Below are 22275 nucleotides of genomic sequence, written 5' to 3' on the forward strand. Positions count from 1 at the left end.
TTTTGAAGGCTAGTTTTGCCAGAGAGAGTATTCTTGGTTGGCTGATTCTTTTCTTTCAGCACTTTTAATACCTCATCCCATTCCCTTTTGTCCTTCAAAGTTTCTGCTAAGAAATCCATTGCCAATCTTATAGGAGTGTCCTTGTATGTAATGAACTGCTTTTCTCTTGTTGCTTTCAAAATTCTCTTTTTGGCTTTCGACAATTTGATTATAATGTGCTTCAGTGTCTATTTGTTTGGGTTCATCTTATTTAGGCCTATTGGGCTTCTTGGATCTGTAGTCCATTTTCTCCCTCAGATTTGAGAAGTTTTCAGCCATTATTTCTTTAAATGAGCTCTCCAACCCTTCTCTTTCTTGGACTGCTCTAATAGATATATTGGTACATTTGATGGTGTCCAATAAGTCTCTCAGGCTTTCTTTACTTATTTTCTTTGTTGCTATTTTTATTGTTCCTTTTTGCTCCTCTGGATAATTTCAAATGACTTGTAATTGAATTGCTGATTATTTCTTCTGCTTGATCAAGTCTGCAGTTGAACCCCTCTAGTGAATTTTTTAGTTCAGTTAAAATTGCATTCTTCAGCTCCAAAATTTCTATTTGGTTCCTTTTAATATTTTCTATCTTTATTGAATTTCTCATTGGTTCATGCATCACTTTCCTGAACTCACTGAGCATCAATATGTTAGAGCATCATTAGAATTTTTTGTCAGATAATTCATATACCTCTGTTTCTTTAGGATCTGTTTCTGGAGACTTATTTTGTTTCTTTGACTTGACCATTTCCCATTTCTTCATATTTCTTAGAACTTTGTGTTGGTATCTGCGCATTAAAAACAAAACAAACAAACAAACAACAACAACAACAACAACAACAACAACAAACCAGCCACTTCTTCCAGTCTTTACCAGCTGGCTTTGTACTGGGAAAGACCTTCATAATCTTTAGCCTGGCTAAAGATTCTGGGGACCTCTCAAACATTTTCTGTGGATACGTTTTCTCTGGGCTTGTGCACGTAGATTCCTAAGTAGAGAGATTTTCTGGCTTCTCTTTTTTAAGAGTTCATTATCTCTTGCTCCATCTGTTGTCTATCTTCTATAGTGTGTGTCCTCCAAAGTAGCAGCACACTGTCCAGCTCTTTTTTTTTTGTTCTTGGCAGCCCCTAGTCTTCTAGAGTATGTTAGGCCTTCTCTGCCTTAAGTGGGGCTACATGGAAACCAGTCCCGTTGGCAGCCCCTTGAAAAGCCAGAATTCTGGACACATGTTCTATTTTTCTCTTGCCCTCCTGAAGAAGAGGGCACTGAACTGTATTGGCCTCTGCTGTGCCACAGGTCCTCTGAAATAGCATCATGCTATTTAGCTCTTTGGTTTCTTTTCATGGGGCCCCAGGCATTTAGAGTACGCCAGTGATTCAAGACAGACAAGAAAGAAACCAATCCTATGGGCATCTCCCCATTTCCCCAAAAAGCAGGAATATTGGTTGCATGCTTCACTCTTTTCCATGTCCCCTAGGGATAGGCCACTGAACTGTATCAGTCTGTATCTGCTGTAGCAAGAACCCTCTAGGACAGCAATATATCGCCCAGTATTTTTTTGTTCTCAGTGTCCCCCAGGCATCTAGAGTATAGTGGGTCCTATAAACTCTCTAAGACAGGTAAGACAGAGGCTAGTCCCTCAGGCAGCCCCCAAGAAAGTCAGAACTTTGGTTTTTTTGTTGTTGTTGTTGTTTTGAGACGGAGTGTCGCTTCTTCGCCCAGGCTGGAGTGCAATGGCGCAATCTCGGCTCACTGCAACCTCCGCCTCCCGGGTTCAAGCAATTCTCCTGCCTCGGCCTTCCAAGTAGCTGGGAGGAATGTGCCAGCATGCCTGGCTAATTTTTGTATTTTTAGTAGAGATGGGGTTTCACCATGTTGACCGGGCTGATCTCAAACTCCTGACCTCAAGTGATCCGCCTGCCTTGGCCTCCCAAAGTGCTGGGATTACAGGCATGAGCCACCGCGCCCGGCCAAAAAGTCAGAACTTTGGATATATGGTCTAGTCTTCTCATTTCTTCTTCAGGGAGAAGCCAAAAACTGGGAATTTCCTCCTAACCATGTGGCCCTGTGCCGAGAGGACAGACTATGGTGAGGGTATACCATGAATTTTCCTACTGGCTTCAGTGCAGTTGTTTTTTTTGCTCACCTAGTGTGATGTAGCCTCTTAGCCAGCTTCTGGATTTCTCACGAAAGGAATTGGTCTGTGTATAGTTAAGTTAGTGTCTCTGTGGGAGGGAGCACAGGCTGGGGTTTCTCATTCTGCCATCTTGCTGACGTTCACTGTGGTTTTGATTTGCATTTCCCTAATGACTAGTGGTTTTGAGCACATTTTCATGTGATATTGGCCATTTCTATATCTTCCTTGAAGAAATGTCTGTTCAACTCTTTTGCCTACTTTTTAATTGTTTGTTGTTTCTTCTGCAAAGTTGTAGGAGTTTTTTTAATCACATATTCTGGATATCAATCCCTAAACATTTATTGTTTTAAGGAAATAAATTTTGAGATAATTTGTTATACGGCAATGGATAACTAATAAATACTAAAAACTCCTAAATGTATATACTAAATATATTAATTAGAAAATTGTAATATAAAAATACTAAAAGCTAAAACTGTCTGATATTAGGAAGATAATTTTACTACAATATATACCTTTTTTGTGTGTATGAGACAAGGTCTCATTGTGTTGCCCAAGATGGTCTCAAACTCCTGGGTTCAAGCAATCTTCCCACCTCAGCCTCCTGAGTAGCCAGGATTACAGGTATGTGCCATTACAGCCAGCTTTCACAGTGTATACTTGATGTACTATTAATGTACTATTTAATGACTACTAAAAAGTTTATGATAACAGGAGAAAATGCTTATGCTATCTTAAATAAAAATTTGAGTGTATGCATTGATACCAAGAAATGGAAATTTGAGTGTGTACACTGCTACCAAGAAACTGAAAAATGACATCCCATACCTTTAATATTTAATATTTATAACAAATGAGGTTTACATGGATTTTTTTATCTCATCTTATTTCTGATGTGTCATGTAGTTATAAATACTATTTTATTTGCACTCCTGCTCTGCAATAATTTTGATGATAGATAACTTATATTATTGCTGTCTTCATTTTTTAAAATTCTCAAATCCAGATGAAATTATCAAAGTTGATAAAATAATCATTGTTCTATCTTCTTATTTGAAGATTAATAATTGTGTTGATTTTGCTTCCTTGCTCTAGTTAGCAGTGATGTCATCTGCTATTTTTAAACTTCCTTGAAATAATATATGTAATCTACTTCTAATAAGTTTTTCTTATTTAGCATTTTGGTGTAAACTAATTTATAATTATTTAGCCTTATTTCTCCATGTTTAACTTGCTTTAAAGCTCAGCACTGGTGTTTTCAGCCATGGCTTCTCCATTTTAAGGCTTTCTATTTTAATTCATTTATTATTCTGGAATATATCCTTAAATAATTTATTTAGGAAGGCTGTCTTGGTGGTGGTATTTCTGTTGCAGTTGTTGTTTTCTTGCCTGCTTGGTGACATATTTCTATTGACTTGACACTTAACTGGCATCTCATCTAGGTAGATAATGCTAATTCAAAATTCTGCAGATATTGTTCTGTTGTTTTTTGCCATTTAGGGTTGAATAAGATGCCAAGTTGTTTTTTGTTTCTCTGTAGTCATTCTGTTTTCATTTTGTTTTTAGCTTTGCCTTTGGAATTTAAAATGTTCACATTGATTTGTCTGGATGAGAATCGATTTTCATAACTTTTGCTTTGATACACTAAACAGTTTGAGTTTCTAGATGATGCCCATTTTAATTCATATGAGGAAATATCTTCTAGTATAGTTTCTGCTTGATTAATTATATGTTTGTCTCTTAGGGACATCTATTAATTTTATAATGCTGCCTTTTTTTCAGACTTCTGTTTCAGAATATTCACTTTCATCAATGTAATCCTTGGCTATAGTAGGAATGAAATAATAAAAGCAGTAGCTTCTGTCTGCCCTCGTTGGTTATGCAGTCCTTACAGAACATCTCCCCATCTCCCACCCCCCACCCCAGCTCAGTGAAACTCTCCACACTTTGGTTGTGGAAATTGGCAGGGTTAGGTGGCTACTCACTCCCAATCCACATCCACAATAAATCACTTTTTATTATCTTACCAAAATCTGTAGAATGCCTCTTTATTCTATTTTGTTGCTGCGGAGGTTTGCTTTCTCTTTCTAATTATTTTATTTTCTAGGTTTTTTGAGGGAATTTCAAGAGGGGAGGTTTTTTATTCAGGCTCATCTTAACGTCATGTCTGGAACTCAAGCTACTGAATTATATATTCTTTAATACATGTAGACCTACGTCAATGAATTTAAACTGCAAGGAAAGGGTTAAATTTCTTCCTCAAGTGTGGTCAAAATCTGTAGAGAAAAGAGGAACAGCTTCTCTTAAAGAAAGTTAGCTGGGTAGGTATACAGTCATTGCCGAGGAAGGCTTGCACAGGGTGAAAGCTTTGCTTCTCTGCTGCTGTAACAGGGACTAGCACAGATGCACGGATGAGTGGGGTTATTTCCAGATATTAGGTCACAGCAGAAGCAGCCAAAATGGATCCCCAGTGGTGAGTAATAATTCTTATTCTTTGCAGAGAAGTTATGAGTTGTGACTGCAGTGAAAGGCTGAGGTTGAAGATGGTGCTTTGATGTGTGTCCTTCACTTAGTTCCTAAGTGGAGAAGCTTTCTTTTTCTACAAAAGATCTTTGTCACATGAAGGCAAGAATTATTTGCAATGCCCAAAGCAGTTCATTGGTGGTAGTTATATATATTTTTAGGTGCCTAATTTTGGTTTTGTAAATCTGTTATTCAAATACTGAATGTTACAGTCATTGATTTTAGTGAAGAATCAGGAATTTTTAAAATATCTGCATAAGAATGACAAATAACAGGGAATATGTTTTTTGTCTACCAGGGTCAGTTTGGTCTGAGGGTGGAGGAATGAGATAGAGAAGGTAGAGGGAGAGAGATCAAGAAAAAGAAAGAGAAAAAAGAGGTATAAGGAGAAAATGCAAAACTCAGTTAATATGTCATAGTCAGGCCATGGGAGATTCTGGGCAGGGTTGGATAGTGGAAGGAGGTAGAGTGATTAAATTAGTTACCATGTATTGAACATGCATGATGTGCTGGGTACTTTACTAGTGTTATTTCATTGAATTTTATTCTTCACAATGACTTTTGGAAAGACATCATCATTCTTTTTGACAGATGGGGTAACTGTGGCTTAAAAAACTTGCCCAAGTTCACACTATTCATAAGGGGTAGAGCTAAAATCTTTCCTGCCCGCTTCGTGGTGCGCCAGAAGGTTTCTCCATGCTGCGGAGACTTCCTGGAAGGAGTCACACCCGCCCTTCTCTTGGATGGTGGCAGCTGGCGCCAGTCACTATGTATTTATTTATTTATTTATTTTTAATTATTTATTTTTGAGACAGAGTCTCGCTCTGTCGCCAAGCTGGAGTGCAGTGGCTCAGTCTCAGCTCACTGCAACCTCCGCCTCTCGGATTCAAACGATTCTCCTTCCTCAGTCTCCTGAGTAGCTGGGACTACAGGCGCGCGCCACCACGCCCGGCTAATTTTTGTATTTTTAGTAGAGACGGGGTTTCACCATGTTGGCCAGGATGGTCTCGATCTCTTGACCTTGTGATCTGCCCACCTCGGCCTCCCAAAGTGCTGGGATTACAGGCGTGAGCCACCGCGCACCTGGCCGTCACTATGTATTTATAATTACTGTTCTTTGAAAATCGAAGTAACTTTCATCTACCCAGTGCTTACTGGTTTGAGAAAAGGCTTTGTTGCTTTTATTTCAGAAGATTAAAATTTAATTTTCCAGTAAAGATTCCTTTTGCTCCAGTGGAATTTTGAAGCGTTATACTTGTATGAAGAAAAAAAGAATTTCAAAATTTATAATTTTTGTGGTACCATAGAGGGGATGCTACTTAATTATGCTAGCACTGTCTGCAGAGGTCTAAAAAACCATAGGCTGCTGTCTATATTGAACTTGTTAAGATTCCTTTTGTTTCACAGTGCCTGAAGATTGGTCATGAACCAGTAATAGCCATTAAACAATGTTTGCTCTCATAAGAGATGAAATAAATGCAAATTAAAACAACAGTGAAGTATCATTTTTTCTTTATCAAAGAGATAAATATTAAGTTTTAAAAGTAAGCAATCAAGAATCCTCTATCTTGCTAAGAAGGGAGGATTATTTGTACCCTAGTTGCGCACTAGTGGTGATATCATCTTTCTGGACAATAATCTAGTGATACATATCAAAAGCCTTTAAAATGTATATGCCCTTTAACCAAGCAATTCACCTTTTAGGAATTTATTCTAAGATATAATAATACATGTTTGTAAAGTTTTCGTGATGGATATTTTTCTTGCTATTGTTTCTAATAAGGAAAATCTTAGAAACAATTTACATGTTTAAAAACAAGTGATTGGTTGATTATGGAACATCCATAATGGAATACCATGTAATTATTTAAAATTCCATTGTAGAACAATTCATAATGTGTTTAGTTAAAGGGGAAAAATGCAGAACGAACAGTGCTATCACTTTTATACATGATACATGTATACAAACAATATTAATCAGAAATATAGGTAGTTTGTATTTTCTACTGTGTGCTTTTCAATTTGAGTCCCATCTGTAGGCAGAAAAATAAAGTTAAATATTTAAGATGAAAAAAAAAATAGCTGGTTTTTTTCAGAGAAGTAACCATCTAGTGATGTGTGATAATTTATAAGTTGTGAGATTCCATAGTTAGAGCTTTAGCCCTTTGCATTTATCTTTCTTCATCTCTTGAATCCTCTTCAAAATACACCCACTCTACCCATAACTCATTAGATCTTGAAAGGCGTGTTCTGATAGAATTTTATATTTAGAACAGGCTGGAGCACTCTTCCCTTATTTTACAGAAGTGATTGCATGGCTCTCTAGGGTGAGTTGCATATTGAGAGGGAGGACAGTGCAGTGGCTAAGTGGCCACACATTGAAGCCAGGCTGCTGGGGTTTGAATGCCAGTTCCCCAACTTCCTAGCTATGTGATTTTGGACAAGTTGCTTAACCATTGTAATTCCCAGTTTCTTGTCTGTAAAATGGGAGTATGGTAATATGTCGTAAAGTAGTTGTGAGATTTTAATGAGATAATCCATATCCTGCTAAGTACTCAGGAATTGTTAGTAGTTTTTATTACTATTACTGTTTGGATTAAGAAACAGAGGAAAAGTGATTTGTCCAAGATTATACAACCACTTAATGGCATTACTAAGAACAGAATGGAGGAAGGTTTTTTCCAGCAGAAATGTTCAGTATCCTCTGAGCCTGGCAGGACAACCCCAAGTTGTGCTTTTGGGATGGAGGAGCTGATCTAAAACAAGCAGTAGCCAGGACAAGGCCAGCCTCCAGGGAGTGACTGATGACAGTGGGAAGCCAAATGGTAGAAAGGCAGGTGAAGTTAAGGAAACTGAGAGTCAACTTAGGAGCAGGAATGAAGCCTGTAGCAAAGAGCTAGTGCAAGAGAGAGCAGATGACTCAGAGACACTGGGGCTTTTGTAGGCCACCAGCTATGGGCTTCATGGGAGGTTAATGTGGTTTAAAGTCTCAAGGCCTGGGTAATTAAATAGACAAATGGGGTCTAGGTGCATGGGGGAATTTTAAGTATAGCTTTGAGAAGATGCCTAATGGGGAGTAATAATAGAGAATGAAGCTGGGTGGGGCCAGAACAAGGAGCCCACAGTCCAGGCATCCAGCTATGATCATCCTAAAGGAACAGCCTAAGTTTGAAGAATCATAAACAAATAGAGACATGATAAAATTTACTTTAAAAAAAATCCCCTGGCAGAAGAATGAAAACTGATTTGGAGTGACAAGGAGATCATTTAGGAGACTATTGGAGTAAGCCAAGGAGAAATGGTGAGGGCATGAAACCAGGGCAGTTATGGTGGGATCAGACAGGAGAGGATGCATTTAAGAGATATTTTAGCACCAGAATTGACAGAATTTGGTTTTTGACAGATGTAGACACTGGGAGAGGAGGAGAGATCTAAGTGCATAGTGGCATCCTTCACAAAATGGAAGGTATAGGAAGCAGAGTGGGTTTGCGCCAGGCAGAGAGAAAAGACAGATGGTGAATTCCTTCTCTAACATGTTGAGTTTGAGGTGCCTGTGCAGCAACTGGATAGAGATGTCCAAGCAGACAAGTAGATATTTAGGTGCAAGTTCAAAAAAGAGGGATGGCCTGGAATGCACATGAACAGTCTTCTGCATAAGTATGGTTGACAGTTGAAATTCTCATTGTGGGTCAATTCAGTAGCAGAGAGGATGGATGATTGAGAGGAAGCCAAGGACAGAACCTGGAAAACCTTGACATCTAAGGAGGGAGATGAGGAAGAAGAATCTACAATAGATACTAAGGAGGGGCTAGAGAGACTAGAGCAGCCCAGGAGGAAAGTGGTGTCATAGAAATCGAGTGGGCCTGTAGTCCCAGCTACTTGGGAGACTGAGGCACGAGAATAGCTTGAACCCGGGAGGCAGAGGTTGCAGTGAGCTGAGATAGCACCACGGCACTCCAGCCTGGGTGACAGAGTGAGACTCCGTCTCAAAAAAAAAAAAAAAAAAAAAAGAAATAAATCAAGTGGGGAGATGGATGCAAGAAAGAGGAGAATGCATTCATGGAAAGAGCATATTTACCAAGCTTTCCATGTTGAACACATGAGATGTGACATGAAAGGTAACTGCAGTGACTACATGTTAAGCGTTGAATTGTGGCTCCCTTAAAATTCATATGTTGAAATCTTAACTCCCAGGACTTCAGGATTTGATCATATTTGGAGATAGGGTCTTTACAGAGATAATAAAATTTAAATGAGGTCATTAGGATGGGTCCTAATCCAAGACAATTGTTGTGCTTATTGTAAGGAAGGGAAACACACAGCGGAAAAGCGGTGTGAAGACACAGGGCGAAGACGGCCATCCACATACAAGCCAGGGAGAAAGGCTCGCAACAGATTCTTTCCTCACAACCTTCAGAAAGAACCAACCCTGTGGAAACCCTAAGTGTGGACTCCTGGCTTCCAGAAAAAAAATAAATTTTTGTTGTTTAAGCCACCCCAGTTTGTGGTACTTTGTTACCACAGCCCCAGCAAACTAATGCACTTGGTGAGAGTGCATACAGCCAGAGAAAGAAGCTGTGAATAAGTGCATCAGGGAGGAGGGAAAGAAACCAAAACAGGATTACATCACTTAAATTAAGAGTAGAAACATTTCACAAAGCAGAGTGTAGTCACAGGTCAAATTCTGCAGAAAGGCGAAGTAGGAGAATGACTGAAAATGTCAATCCAGAGGCCCTCAGTGACCTTTGCAGAACACTTCCAGTTGAGTGGAGGCAGTAGACTTTGGAGAGCTTGGAAAATGGAGGCAGCACAGATGGTCTCCTGCAGAAAGTCTGGTGATAAAATGAGACCTCCTCACTGGAGTAAACTCACCTCTGCTGTCCGTGGAAATAATCTGGAGCCAAGCCAGCCAGACCCGGAGTTCTTCCTTCCTCCATTTTAAAGGTTAAACAGAGCTGAGGTCAATGGCTCATGCTTGTAATCCCAGTGACTCAGGAGGCGGAGGTGGGAGGATGGCTTGAGGCGAGGAGTTCCCTTCAAGACCAGTCTGAGCAACATAGCGAGACTCCCATTCCTAAAAAAATTTTAATTTAAATTAAAAAAAAAGGCTAACCAAAAATAAAATCCAATACTTTATTTTTCCCACCCAAAACTAGTTTGGGAAGGATTTCTGGAAGAAAATAATTTGTGCAGTCATTTTACATGTTGGATTTTGAGTGCACATAACATACAGATTCTATTCTGTATTGTCAGTTCAGAGGCAAGTTGAGATTTGAGGCTTCGCAGAGGTAAAGCCTCTGGTGAATCTGGTGAGATAAAGAAGAAAACAAGCCCAAGAGGAATTTCAGGGATCATTTATAATTTACATCAATAAACAGAATGGGAAAAAAAACCATTAGAGTTTGGAATAGAGAAGTATTAAAACACTTTCTTAGAAAGCTTTGAGTCAAAATTAATCTTTCTGTAGTGGCAGGAATATGATAAGCCAAACAACCCTAATGTCACAGCTCTATATTATTAGGTGTCCAATGAATCAGATTTGCACTAAAACATCAAGTAAAAATAAAAGGAATGAACATTTGGTTAAGTGAACCAATTAGTCAATACACGCCAGAAAATGGTAAAACTGGATAAACCTAAAATACTCAACTACCTAGATTAATCAAGGCCAACCTAGATTATCATCCCAATATTACAACTATTTTCAACCAGCTAAACAATAAATCTTTATCAAGAGCCTGATAGTTTAAGGTACTGTGATGAATACAAATGAAATTGCTGATACTTTTTTTTAAGTCTATTTAGAAATAGAAACCCACAATTATGAAATGACAAAAACAATTAATGCAGTTAATAATTCAGTAATTGTTTTAAAAAGAAATAAACATGACAAAAAGTTCATTCTCACCAAATACTAAAGAAATGCCAATTCAAACACCAATGAGATATTTCCCTGTATCAGATTAGACAGTAAAACAAACAAACCAATCAGAAAAATGGGCAAAAGATATAAAAAGACATTTCCCCAAAGAAAATATACAGATGGTGAACAACCATATAAGAGAGTCAACATCATTTGCCTTTATGAAAAAATTAAACCACTACCTACCTATAAAAATGGTTAAAATAATAAAAGATAATGACAACACCAAATGATGGCAGGATGCAGAGAAACTGGATCATGCATACATTACTTGTTGGGAATGTACAATGGTCAAGCCACTCTAGAAAACAGTTTGGCAGTTTCTTATAAAATCAAACATGCATTTAGTATATGACCCAGCAACTGCATTCTTGGGTTTTGATCCCAGAGAAATAAAAGCCTATGCTCCTGCAAAAATCAGTATATGAATATTTATGCCAGCTTTATTCATAATAGTAAAAAACTGGGGAAAAAAGTCCCTCAGTGGGTGAATCGTAACACAAACTGTGTGTGCAAGATGTTACCACTGAAGGAAGCTGGGTGAAGGTACACAGGACTTCCCTGTATATTTTTTCAACTTCTTTTGAATCAATAATTATTTAAAAATGAAAAGTTTAAAAAGTAAAAAAAAAAAAACTAAAAATGTTCGTCTTCACTAAATATTTTAAAAAATGCCAATTCAAACACAAGATATTCTCCTTTTACAAATTAACAATTTATGTGGATTTTGGGAGGGTTGGGAGTAATCATGCTAATAAGTATGCAATAAGAGGATACTTTCATATACTACTGATTGTGGGAATATGAATGGGGAGAACATTTCTGGAAAGCAATATGTCAACAATATCAAGAGTCTTAAAAATGGTTGTACAAGCAGACACCCATTCTGGGCACTGCCAATTTCTCCATGTCCTTAGTACATTTTTTTTCAGTTCATTCAGCATCTTTGTTCCAGGCACTGTGCTAAACATTAAAAATACACCAAAGATGAGTATGAGTAAACATGATTTCTGTTCTCAAGAATTTCAGTTTTGTGGTAAATATATCAAAGGTGATTTTTTATAAGAGTTTTTTATAACAGGGTGTGACGTTTCATAGGAGCATGAAGGTAGCTGTTTCCTATTTGTCTGTAGGCAGTATGATGTCTTAGATAAATGTCAGGGTTTTGAGCTAGTTTGGTTGGTATCAAATAATAAGTACTTAATAAATCATCTTCTATTTATTAGTGGTATCACTTTGGGAAACCTATCAGCTTCCTGAACTTCAGTGTCCTCTGTAAGATGAGGCTACTAAGCACTTGCCAATGCCATGAGGAATATAACAATTTATAATGGACAGGAAGTCCTATGGATATAAGATATTTTAGGACTCACATTCTTTGCTTTAAAATCTATTATTTCCTATATTTTTAATTGTCAGAGTTCTTTAGCTCTGCCTTTTCTGATTGATTTCCAGCAGATGGACTCTTACCTATAACCTAGAAGTTGCTATAGTAGACCTCCTAACTATAGATAAGAGAAGGGCATGCCGAATGCAGTTGAATCAGGTGAAAGTCAAGCAACAAAGCCACCTAAAATAAATTTTATGTAAGGTACGGTGCCAAAATCATTAAAATAAAATTCTATTCTATAATAGTAATCACGTAAGTGCTTTCATGAAGTTGTCTATGAAAACTTTCTTTTTCGCTTTCTGGACTTCAAATATTCTAAGTTTGCTTTTCATTTACGAAGAATTTTTTGCTCATTAGTAATCATGAACTGTATTCAAACTTACACTTCTAATTCTAGAAGATATATAAACTACCATTTTTTAATTATAAAAATGTTTATATATCTTGCTTTAATAATTTCACCTCTAGGGATCTAGCTAGTTAAATAACAAGAGCTACGGAAACATATTTGTGCACCAAAATGTTTATTACATTATTTAATATAATGAAAAATAAGAATCAACCTAAATAAGTAGAAGAATAGGTAAGTAAGTTAAAAATGAAGTTAATAATGACTCCTTAATGAGAGAAGACAACATAAGGCTACATACAGAATTGTAAAGAAAATAATCCACAGAATGTGTGTTTTATTTTGGTAAATCGTTCCTAAAACTAAGTAAGTACATAGAAAGAATTTTTGTTTTTGTTTTTGTTTTTTTTAAGACAGAGTCTCGCTCACTTTGTCACCTAGGCTGGAGTGCAGTAGTGCAATCTCAGTTCACTGCAGCCTTCACCTCCCGGGTTCAGGACACGCCACCACACCCAGCTAATTTTCTTGTATTTTTAGTAGAGACACAGTTTCATCATGGGGCTGGTCTCAAACTCCTGACTTCAAGTGATCTGCCCACCTCGGCCTTCTAAAGTATTATAGGTGTGACCCACCACACCTGGCCTAGGAAGAATTTTAGAAAGAAAGCTCCATATCAGGAATTGAGAAGCCGGTGTTTTAATTGAGAATATATTTGCACAGAAAAATCTTGGCATAAATATTGGTTTACAAAACAAACAAACAAAGTAATGTTCTTTAATCTTGGATCAGGAGCTGCCCAACAACTCCAAAAAGTCAGCTCATGCAAAACCATCCAAGGACAGATGAATCAGCCAAACAAGAGAGAAAGGGGAAGGGAAAGTGTCTTTTCACAGGCAGCTTTTGAGGCAGTGCATAAACCACGCCTCTCCACCATCCAGACCAGACAGTTGTGACACAGGGTTGACAAAGCAGGACAACGAAGGGTAGCTGCTCCTAAGGTGGGGATGATGCTGGAGCAAGGGGGAGCACCAAGAGGAAAAAAAAAGCATAAAAATAAGATAGCAAACAAATATGTCAAAATAGTCATAGTAGTTACCTCTTGATTGGTGGGATTATGGAAATAGGGTTATTTCTTTGACTAAAATTGCCAGATCTTCAGTACAATTACATTGCTCTGCTGAGCAGGATGAAATCAAGTTGAAAAGTAATCTAGTAGTGAGGTACAGCCCGTATGCCACGAATGGCCAACATAGATCCTCAGATGACAGAAGTGAGTGATGCAGGCCTGTGGTTTATGTACAGCTCCATGACGTATGAATGGCAGAAGCTGTGTATGCCCACAGGCGAGCCCCATTTCAAGAAGTGCTTCTGGTCACCACTCTGTTGTCCTGTGTATAAGGATGTGGTTCAGAACAGCCAAGTCTTATATTTCAAGAGGAGCCAGAAAGACAAACTTACCAGTGAAATCCTAATATTTATATAATAGCTCAATATCTGGAGGGGCTGGTTTGGTATAAATCACCAGTTTTACCTCTGACCTCTGTTAGTGCATCAGAGGTTCAGGAGAGAGTGAGAAAATTGTAAACGGAATATTTTAGGACTATTATATTGGGGCCCAGGCTGTAGTGAGTCAGAGCGAGAAAGTAGGGGGCTGAAACTATTTGACTATTAATTTATTCAATAAAGTTTTATTTAATGTTGGAAAGATGAAGATGAATCAGATAGAAATCCTGTTTAGAAGCTTCTATGGGAAGAGATATCACCATAGCTAATATGTCTTAGCCTCTAACAGGAATTATGGCATACTATATTGTATCATATATGATCTCATTTAATCATCATAACTGCAGGAGGTAAGTAGTATTATCCCTGATTTTCCATAAGTGAAAACTGAGTCTCGCTTAGTTACATAGCTGACAACACAACCAGGATTCCAAATGCTAGTCTGATTCCAGAGCCAAGCTATGAACAACCATGCTATATATTATGGCAGATCAGGGAAGGAAGACATTACTTCTAGCAGCAAGAAACATTTGTGGATGAAAAGATTTGAGCTTGGAGAGAGCTGTGTTGAGCCATGTCCAAAACAATTTCTGGCAACCATACGATAAAGGTAAAAGCCAGAGATTGAAAAGCGAAAGCTGGTGGACTAAAAATGGTCCATAGACAGAGAGTCATCAAAACAACAAAACAAAACAAAAACCTTAATCATAATTAATTGCCAATATTTCAAAAGTCTGGAGAATTCACATAAGTTTAGATTTCCAGCTCTTCTGGAGAATTAGAATATCTAGTAACAGTGTGCTAATAATCCCACATGGTAACAACTGGTGAATCTGGCAGAGGCTGCCCAGCTTCCAATGGTGTATAAGCTCTCGTCTTCCTATGCAACCTGCCTGCCTCATTTATATGAGCTGCTTGGATGTTGCAGATGCTTGAATCTAAGAGCTTTGGTCTGGAAAGTGAGGCCCTAACAAGGAAGAAGGAATAACCTATGGATCAAGGAGAACTGGGAGTCCAGAAATGAAGGTTATTTGTAAGTCTGGACCCAGCCATTCCACTCCTTTGAGGAGATAAGATTCTAAGGAAAAGGCCGTTTGCATTCTGTTCTCCAAGATCTCTGGGTGTTGGAAGAAACTGAATTGGGGGAGAGGGGGAAACTTGACTGGGGGCTCAATACAGACATGTAAATTTGAAGGAAACAGAGAGTTTAGATGACAGGCAGTAGAAAAGTTAATGTGTCCATTCTATGGCTGACCCAAGATTCTCTTTCCAGAAGACCTCTCTGGCTTGTTAAGTGTTCATGGTTGCAGGGGAAAAGTTAGAAAAAAAGAAAAACAAGCCGAAACCCAGCTCCTTAAATGTTTCTAATTTTATTTTCAAACAATCAGGCAGAGTAATCCCTTTACACACTCTTCAGGCATTGGCTGAGGGTCCCAGTCAAGAACCATTCAGTTCTGGGGGCCTTAAGAAAAATATTTCCTATGATTAAAGGAACTTTGGACAGGTTATTACCTTCTTTGAGCCTCAGTTTCTTTGTCACTTAGAAGGTTGAATGGTTTCCATATTCTGAGGGTAAGGAATACGAGAGCGAATGAAGAAATATCAAGTGCATAGCTCAGAGTAGGAAGAAAGAAGTGACCAGGGACAAGGCTAAGAACTTACTCAAAAGGTGCCCAGCTGCTCAGCATTCTGTCCAAAAAAGGGACACTGACATCTCTCCAACATTCTAACAGCAGTCACATAGCATTATCAGCTAGAAATGAAAACAGATTCAATTCTATATCCTGCTAAAAGCTTGAGGGTCACACTAGCTGTGTGATCTTTGGCAGCTGGCCAAAACCCTCTGAAAGGCAGTTTCCTCACCTATAAATTTTTAAAAAATATTTATTGTGAAGATTAAATGAAGTAATGCATTTAAAATATTTAGGGTGCCTTAGAGTTCCAGCACAGTGCATAGCTCATAGTAATCAGTTAATAGATATTGACTTTAATAAACAGATACTTAACTGAGCCTCCACCCTGGGCCTGTTACTATGCTAAGTACCAGGAGTGAAAAGGGAAATGAAACACGTTCCCCAAACTTGTGGAACTCAGAGCAGGCCAACTGTATGAGTAGTAGATTTTTAACACGATGAGGAAACTGTTATAATGCAAAAATAAATAGTGTGAAGAGGGACTGAGGAAGATAAAGATATGGTGAAAAAAAGAGGGAAGGGTTCAGGCTCCAACTGTGGCATGATCTAGATCTGCAAGGAAGAGTAGAGTATTGCAGTAGAGAAAGCAGGGAAGACATTGCAGGCAGAAGAAACAGCTTCCACAAAGGTAAAGAAGGCAAAACGTTTTCAAAGGTTCTAGGGGTGGGGGATGGTGGGGAAGATGGTCACGGAATAGTGAATGGTTCAAGTGAAACTGTTGTATGGGTTGTGAGGGCAGTTTTATGGGTTGGGTGATAAAATCAGAAGAGAAAAATTGAATTCACGCTTTGAAAGGCCTTGTGTGTCTTGCTGAGAAGCGTGAACACTAACTCATGAGGAGTAAGGCGTGGGTCTTTAAAGGAAGGAAGTTTCATAATCAAATTGTTTTCCATGAACGATAATGAAGGGAGCCAGCCACAAGGCTGTTGCAATCAATCGTCCAAACAAGAGGTGACAAAGACTCTAAAACTGGCCACCAATGAATTGAAAGTGGATGGTGAGGAAGAAAGAATACAGGGTGACATAAACACAATATGTAAAATCCAAGGTATGAAAATGGCCTGGTCCCTTCGTCCTTACCACAGTCATCCCAAGAGACCAAAACAAAAACACAGAAAATCTCTTTTAAAAATAATCTCTTTTGTTTGTATGCAAATAGGCCATCCACAGTGAAAATGCAACTCAAATGCAATATTTTATCTGCAGTCCACCAAATGCAAAGATCAAATTGGTTTACAAATGCTGTCCTTCTTAAAAATTCCAACTCTTCACATTAAAACTGTAGCCAGCTAGTGCAAGTTAAGATTGTTTGCAATCTTAAATAAGATCTGAGTAAAGCTGAAATTGAGACACTTTTCAAAAGAGGCCATCCCTTACTCACATTGCTGAAGAGTAGAAAGAATGACACCTTCTTTTATCGGAAAATTTCTTTCAGGCAGTAATGCCTTTTGTGTGGTGGCAGACCCTTCAAGTCTTCCAGATAAAGCATGTGATGGAAGTAGCAGGGAGCTGCAAAAATTGCAACTCTATGATTCTGCATCACCGACTTGAAAACTACAAGCCCAGGTTGACAAATGTACATTTTAATTGTTCAGAGAAGTCTTAAGTGCCTTGCTTTGGTCACAAAGATGCCACAGGGAAGTAAGTTTTTGAATGTGCAGTGCCCCGTCCCCAGCTCTGTTGTGAAATGGAAACTTTAAAAAAAAAATCACTGATTTAAAAAACCACTGGTTTTGTTTTTTAACAAGTTTAGTCATATTGCCTGTGTTCTATATACCCCAATCTATTTTATTTTACTTTGTAGTGTACATTTAATTTATACTCCAATAAATATTTTACATAAGGTGCTTTCACGGATCTTCATGCTTCCCTAAATATTAAATATGCTGCCCATTTGTTAAAATGTGTTAGTTTTGTTATGTATTATATCCCTTCCCCTGCACACATAGAAAAAAAAATATGAACTTAACCTTCAAGCAAGTTTTACGTTTAGAATATTACCTCATTTTATTTCTTCTAACTGAGGTTATAAAGAAAATGGCAAATGTCATGTGCTTTGTAAAGAAATGACAGTTTCTCAGAATATGTAAATGCACACCCTTAGACAAATAGGCCACTTAAATTCAGAATCACAGTCTTTTGAATATTGGTTTAATATTCTCAGATAAAGATTGAAAAGATAACAAGTTTTGGAATCAGGTGTTTACTTTGAGTTCTGAAAGGTGACATCACAGGTGTTGGTAGTTTATTGATATTTAATTTTTAAATGTGCAGCTGTATATATTTCATTTGATTAGAAATATGTTACATAGTTATGTTATTTGTTAAATAATAGACCATCTTTTGTATAACCTATCAGAAGAAGTTCTGAGATTGTAAGATTAGATTGTAAATCCTATTGAATAACTAGAATACAGAATTATTAAATTGGAAAGGAAGTTAAATCACTTAGACCATCCTTCCCCCAGGAAGTCCTCTCTACAGTGTTATCCATGACAAATGTTTATGCAGGCACCCTAACCATTTAAAATACGAAGAGAAGGAGAACAGATATATCGAGAAAACTATTCCTGAAACAAGAGACCAGGGGAAAACTTTTCTTAGTTGTAACCTACACAACTAGCTAGAATCTACCTCATGCTCTTAAGATGGTGTTTAACCATGAGGATATCATACATAACTGAAATTGTATAATGTTGAAAATCTTTTGGTGGCAAGTACCTTGACTTTATTAAATCAGTGTAGGTCTCCTGCATTCAACTATGGTCTCTAGGAGGGCAGGGACCACACTTCTTAGCTCACCTTGGATCTCAAGACCAGTCCAAGGCCTTCATTCAGTCAGAGCTAGTTAAGCATTTGTTAATTGAATTAAGGAAATTAAAAAAAAAAAAACTAGAAATTCCAAATTGTGCAATTACATCTGTGAATTTTAAGGTGTTATTGGAAAATGGGAAAAATTACTGAGATTCGAAGATGGATAGGAAAAAAGGTAAAGCATGAAAATATGCATATTTGTGTGTTGCCAGAGTCAATAGTGATTGCCAGTTCCTATGCAGCCCTGGCACCACCTCTGAAACCTTGGTCATCCCCTGCCATTAGGTGTTGAGATACACGACAGGCAGGTGAGGAAGGAGGGGTGCTCTGGATGTAGTCTTGCCCCTAGACTGTGGTCTTTAGTGTCCATGTCCATGGGGTGAGTTGTGAGCCCATCAGTTTCCCACACTACAGTCCTTCTCTGGCTTAGCCTTCCTTCCCTGTCCTGTGGTCCAGGTTACCCCTGGCCCCTGTGGCCTTCCTCCAGGGATGGACCTTCCTCCACACACTTCTCAGGAGCTCCTGATTCTGGGCATGCCCCAGAACACCTCAACTCCACTCTGCCCTGTCTCCATCAGACCAGAGATCTCACTTAGACCCTGGGTATGGGGTTGTTGGTTCTCCACTTGCTGCGGTTGTCACTAGCCTGAGCTCTATCCTGAGCTCTGTCCATCCTTCTCATCTTCCTCATTGCTCTTTCTGCTAAAGCAACTGCACATCTGAAGGCTATACTTATCCCTAGTACAATGGTACTTTTTCTGAAATGCATACACCCTAATGCTTACCCTTTTGACAATTTTTTCCTGAACCTACCTTTTAATATAAGCAAATTCAGTCTTCAATCCAAATAAGTGTATTTTGCTGCTGAAACCACCATGTGATTTTGAGAGATAGTGAAGACAGACAGTCTTCTGCATTCACTTGTAGAATCCTGAAAATACCTCTTGGTGTCCCTTGCCTTTCTGACTTCTTGCTTGAAGACATCTAGACAAAAATGTGTCCCTGGGTCCTAGTTTCTGGGTTCAGAAATTGATCGAATGCAAGAAAACAATACACATTGCCTCTTCCTTAGCATGCATGAATGGTAGGTGTGAATTTGCATCATGAGAAAGTAAATAAAAGAAGATTCCCCAGGGCAGCTAGGGAGGCAGAAAAAGCCAGCCTAGGATGGGAGTGGAGGACGTGTTAGAGGTTATGAGAGTGAGTGTCCATCCCACCCCACCTCGGTAACTCACTGGTATGGTATAAATGCAAAATTTTGGCTCACACAAAGAAAAATACTCAACTTCTAATGCTTAACTATGTAAAATTTGCTTTTAAAGTACAAGTTAAAATGGTATCGCCCCTCAAAGAAACAAGAAACTCATTACATTTCTAAGAATGTTCCTTCAGAAACATGGAACTGAAAGCTATTTTTAAAAATTGATCTGGCCCTTAGAAAACTGGGGCCTTTTCTTTAATTTACCTAAGGAATTGACATAAAAGTCTAGGGTTCTGCACCAGAAAAATGAAGAAAGTGTCAAAATAAAAGGCAGAAATACAAAAGGAGACTTTTTGCAGCAACGTTCTATGTATAGCATTTGATTCCAAGGGTGCAACATGGGGAAGTGAACATGTGGACTGTGAAATTGATGCTAATTTTCTTTCCCACTAGTCTAGCAGCCCTCTAAAATGTCACATTATTAATTTAGTTACTTTACCAGAAATCCGTGTATGTGGTTAGCATGTGTGTTTTTTTTTAATTAACAGACTTTACTTATTTTTAGAACAGTTTTAGATTTTCAAAAAATTGAGCACATAGTACGAGAATTCCCATCTACTCCCTTGGTGGCACACAATTTCCCCTATTTTTACCATCTTGCATTAGTGTGATGTATTTCTTACAATTAAGCCATTGTTGCTTCATTATTATTATTATTTAAAGCCCATAATTTACATTAAGTTTCTCTCTTTGGGTTGTACAGTTCTGTGGATTTTGACGAATACACAATGTCATGTATCCACCATTATGGTATCATATAGAATAGCTTCACTGCCCTAAGAATCCCCTGTGCTCTGCCTGTTGACCCTTCCCACCCCTCCCCAACCCCTGGAAACCACTGATCTTTTTACTGTCTCCACAGTTTTGCCTTTTCCAGAATGTTCTATCTTTGGAATCATACAGTATGTACCCTTTTCAGATTGGCTTCTTTCATTAAGCAATATGAATTTAAGTTTTCTCCATGTCTTTTCACATCTTGATGGCTCATTTCTATTTATTACCACATAATATTCCATTGTCTGGAGATACCACAGCTTTACCAACTGAGGGGCATCTTAGTTGCTAATTATGAATAAAGTGGCTATACATATTCACGTGTAGGTTTTGTGTGGACATAAGTCTTCAATTCAATTGAGTAAATATACCTAGAAGTGTGACTGCTGGATCATATGGTAAGAGTATATTTAGTTTTTTAAGAAACTGCTAAACTATCTCCCAAAGTAGTTTTACCATTTTGCATTCTTTTCTTTATTTTTTTTAATTATACTTTAAGTTTTAGGGTATGTGTGCACAATGTGCAGGTTAGTTACATATGTATACATGTGCCATGCTGGTGTGCTGCACCCATTAACTCATCAGTTAGCATTAGGAGGTAAATCTCCTAATGCTATCCCTCCCCCCCCCCCCACCCCACAACAGTCCCCAGAGTGTGATGTTCCCCTTCCTGTGTCCATGTGTTCTCATTGTCCAACTCCTATCTATGAGTGAGAACATGTGGTGTTTGGTTTTTTGTCCTTGCGGTAGTTTACTGAGAATGATGATTTCCAATTTCATCCATGTCCCTACAAAGGACATGAACTCATCATTTTTTATGGCTGCATAGTATTCCATGGTGTATATGTGCCATATTTTCTTAACCCAGTCTATCATTGTTGGACATTTGGGTTGGTTCCAAGTCTTTGCTATTGTGAATAGTGCCGCAATAAACATACGTGTGCATGTGTCTTTATAGCAGCATGATTTATAGTCCTTTGGCTATAAACCCAGTAATGGGATGGCTGGGTCAAATGGTATTTCTAGTTCTAGATCCCTGAGGAATCGCCACACTGACTTCCACAATGGTTGAACTAGTTTACAGTCCCACCAACAGTGTAAAAGTGTTCCTATTTCTCCACATCCTCTCCAGCACCTGTTGTTTCCTGACTTTTTAATGATTGCCATTCTAACCGTTGTGAGATAGTATCTCATTGTGGTTTTGATTTGCATTTCTCTGATGGCCAGTGATGGTGAGCATTTTTTCATGTGTCTTTTGGCTGCATAAATGTCTTCTTTTGAGAAGTGTCTGTTCATATCCTTTGCCCACTTTTTGATGGGGTTGTTTGTTTTTTTCTTGTAAATTTGTTTGAGTTCATTGTAGATTCTGGATATTAGCCCTTTGTCAGATGAGTAGGTTGCGAAAATTTTCTCCCATTTTGTAGGTTGCCTGTTCACTCTGATGGTAGTTTCTTTTGCTGTGCAGAAGCTCTTTAGTTTAATTAGATCCCATTTGTTAATTTTGGCTTTAGTTGCCATTGCTTTTGGTGTTTTAGACATGAAGTCCTTGCCCATGCCTATGTCCTGAATGGTAATGCCTAGGTTTTCTTCTAGGGTTTTTATGGTTTTAGGTCTAATGTTTAAGTCTTTAATCCATCTTGAATTGATTTTTGTATAAGGTGTAAGGAAGGGATCCAGTTTCAGCTTTCTACATATGGCTAGCCAGTTTTCCCAGCACCATTTATTAAATAGGGAATCCTTTCCCCATTGCTTGTTTTTCTCAGGTTTGTCAAAGATCAGATAGTTGTAGATATGCGGCCTTATTTCTGAGGGCTCTGTCACTATACATCTACTAGAATGGGTAAAATCCAAAAATCTGACAATACCAAATGCTGCT

General features: G+C 38.2%; 1 protein-coding gene across 1 annotated transcript in view; it reads left to right on the forward strand.

Annotated features, from left to right (window-relative positions):
• The first annotated feature begins 4494 nt into the window (after positions 1-4494).
• CD86 (CD86 molecule) overlaps positions 4495-22275 on the forward strand; it is a 67019-nt gene continuing 49238 nt past the window's right edge. The window contains exon 1 of the mRNA XM_004036163.3: positions 4495-4641. Within this exon, the coding sequence (XP_004036211.1) occupies positions 4628-4641 (14 nt within the window). The 5' untranslated portion in view covers positions 4495-4627. The remainder of the gene's footprint in view (positions 4642-22275) is intronic.

The sequence above is a fragment of the Gorilla gorilla genome, chromosome 2, assembly GCF_029281585.2.
Source record: "Gorilla gorilla gorilla isolate KB3781 chromosome 2, NHGRI_mGorGor1-v2.1_pri, whole genome shotgun sequence".
Classification (NCBI taxonomy): Eukaryota; Metazoa; Chordata; class Mammalia; order Primates; family Hominidae; genus Gorilla; species Gorilla gorilla.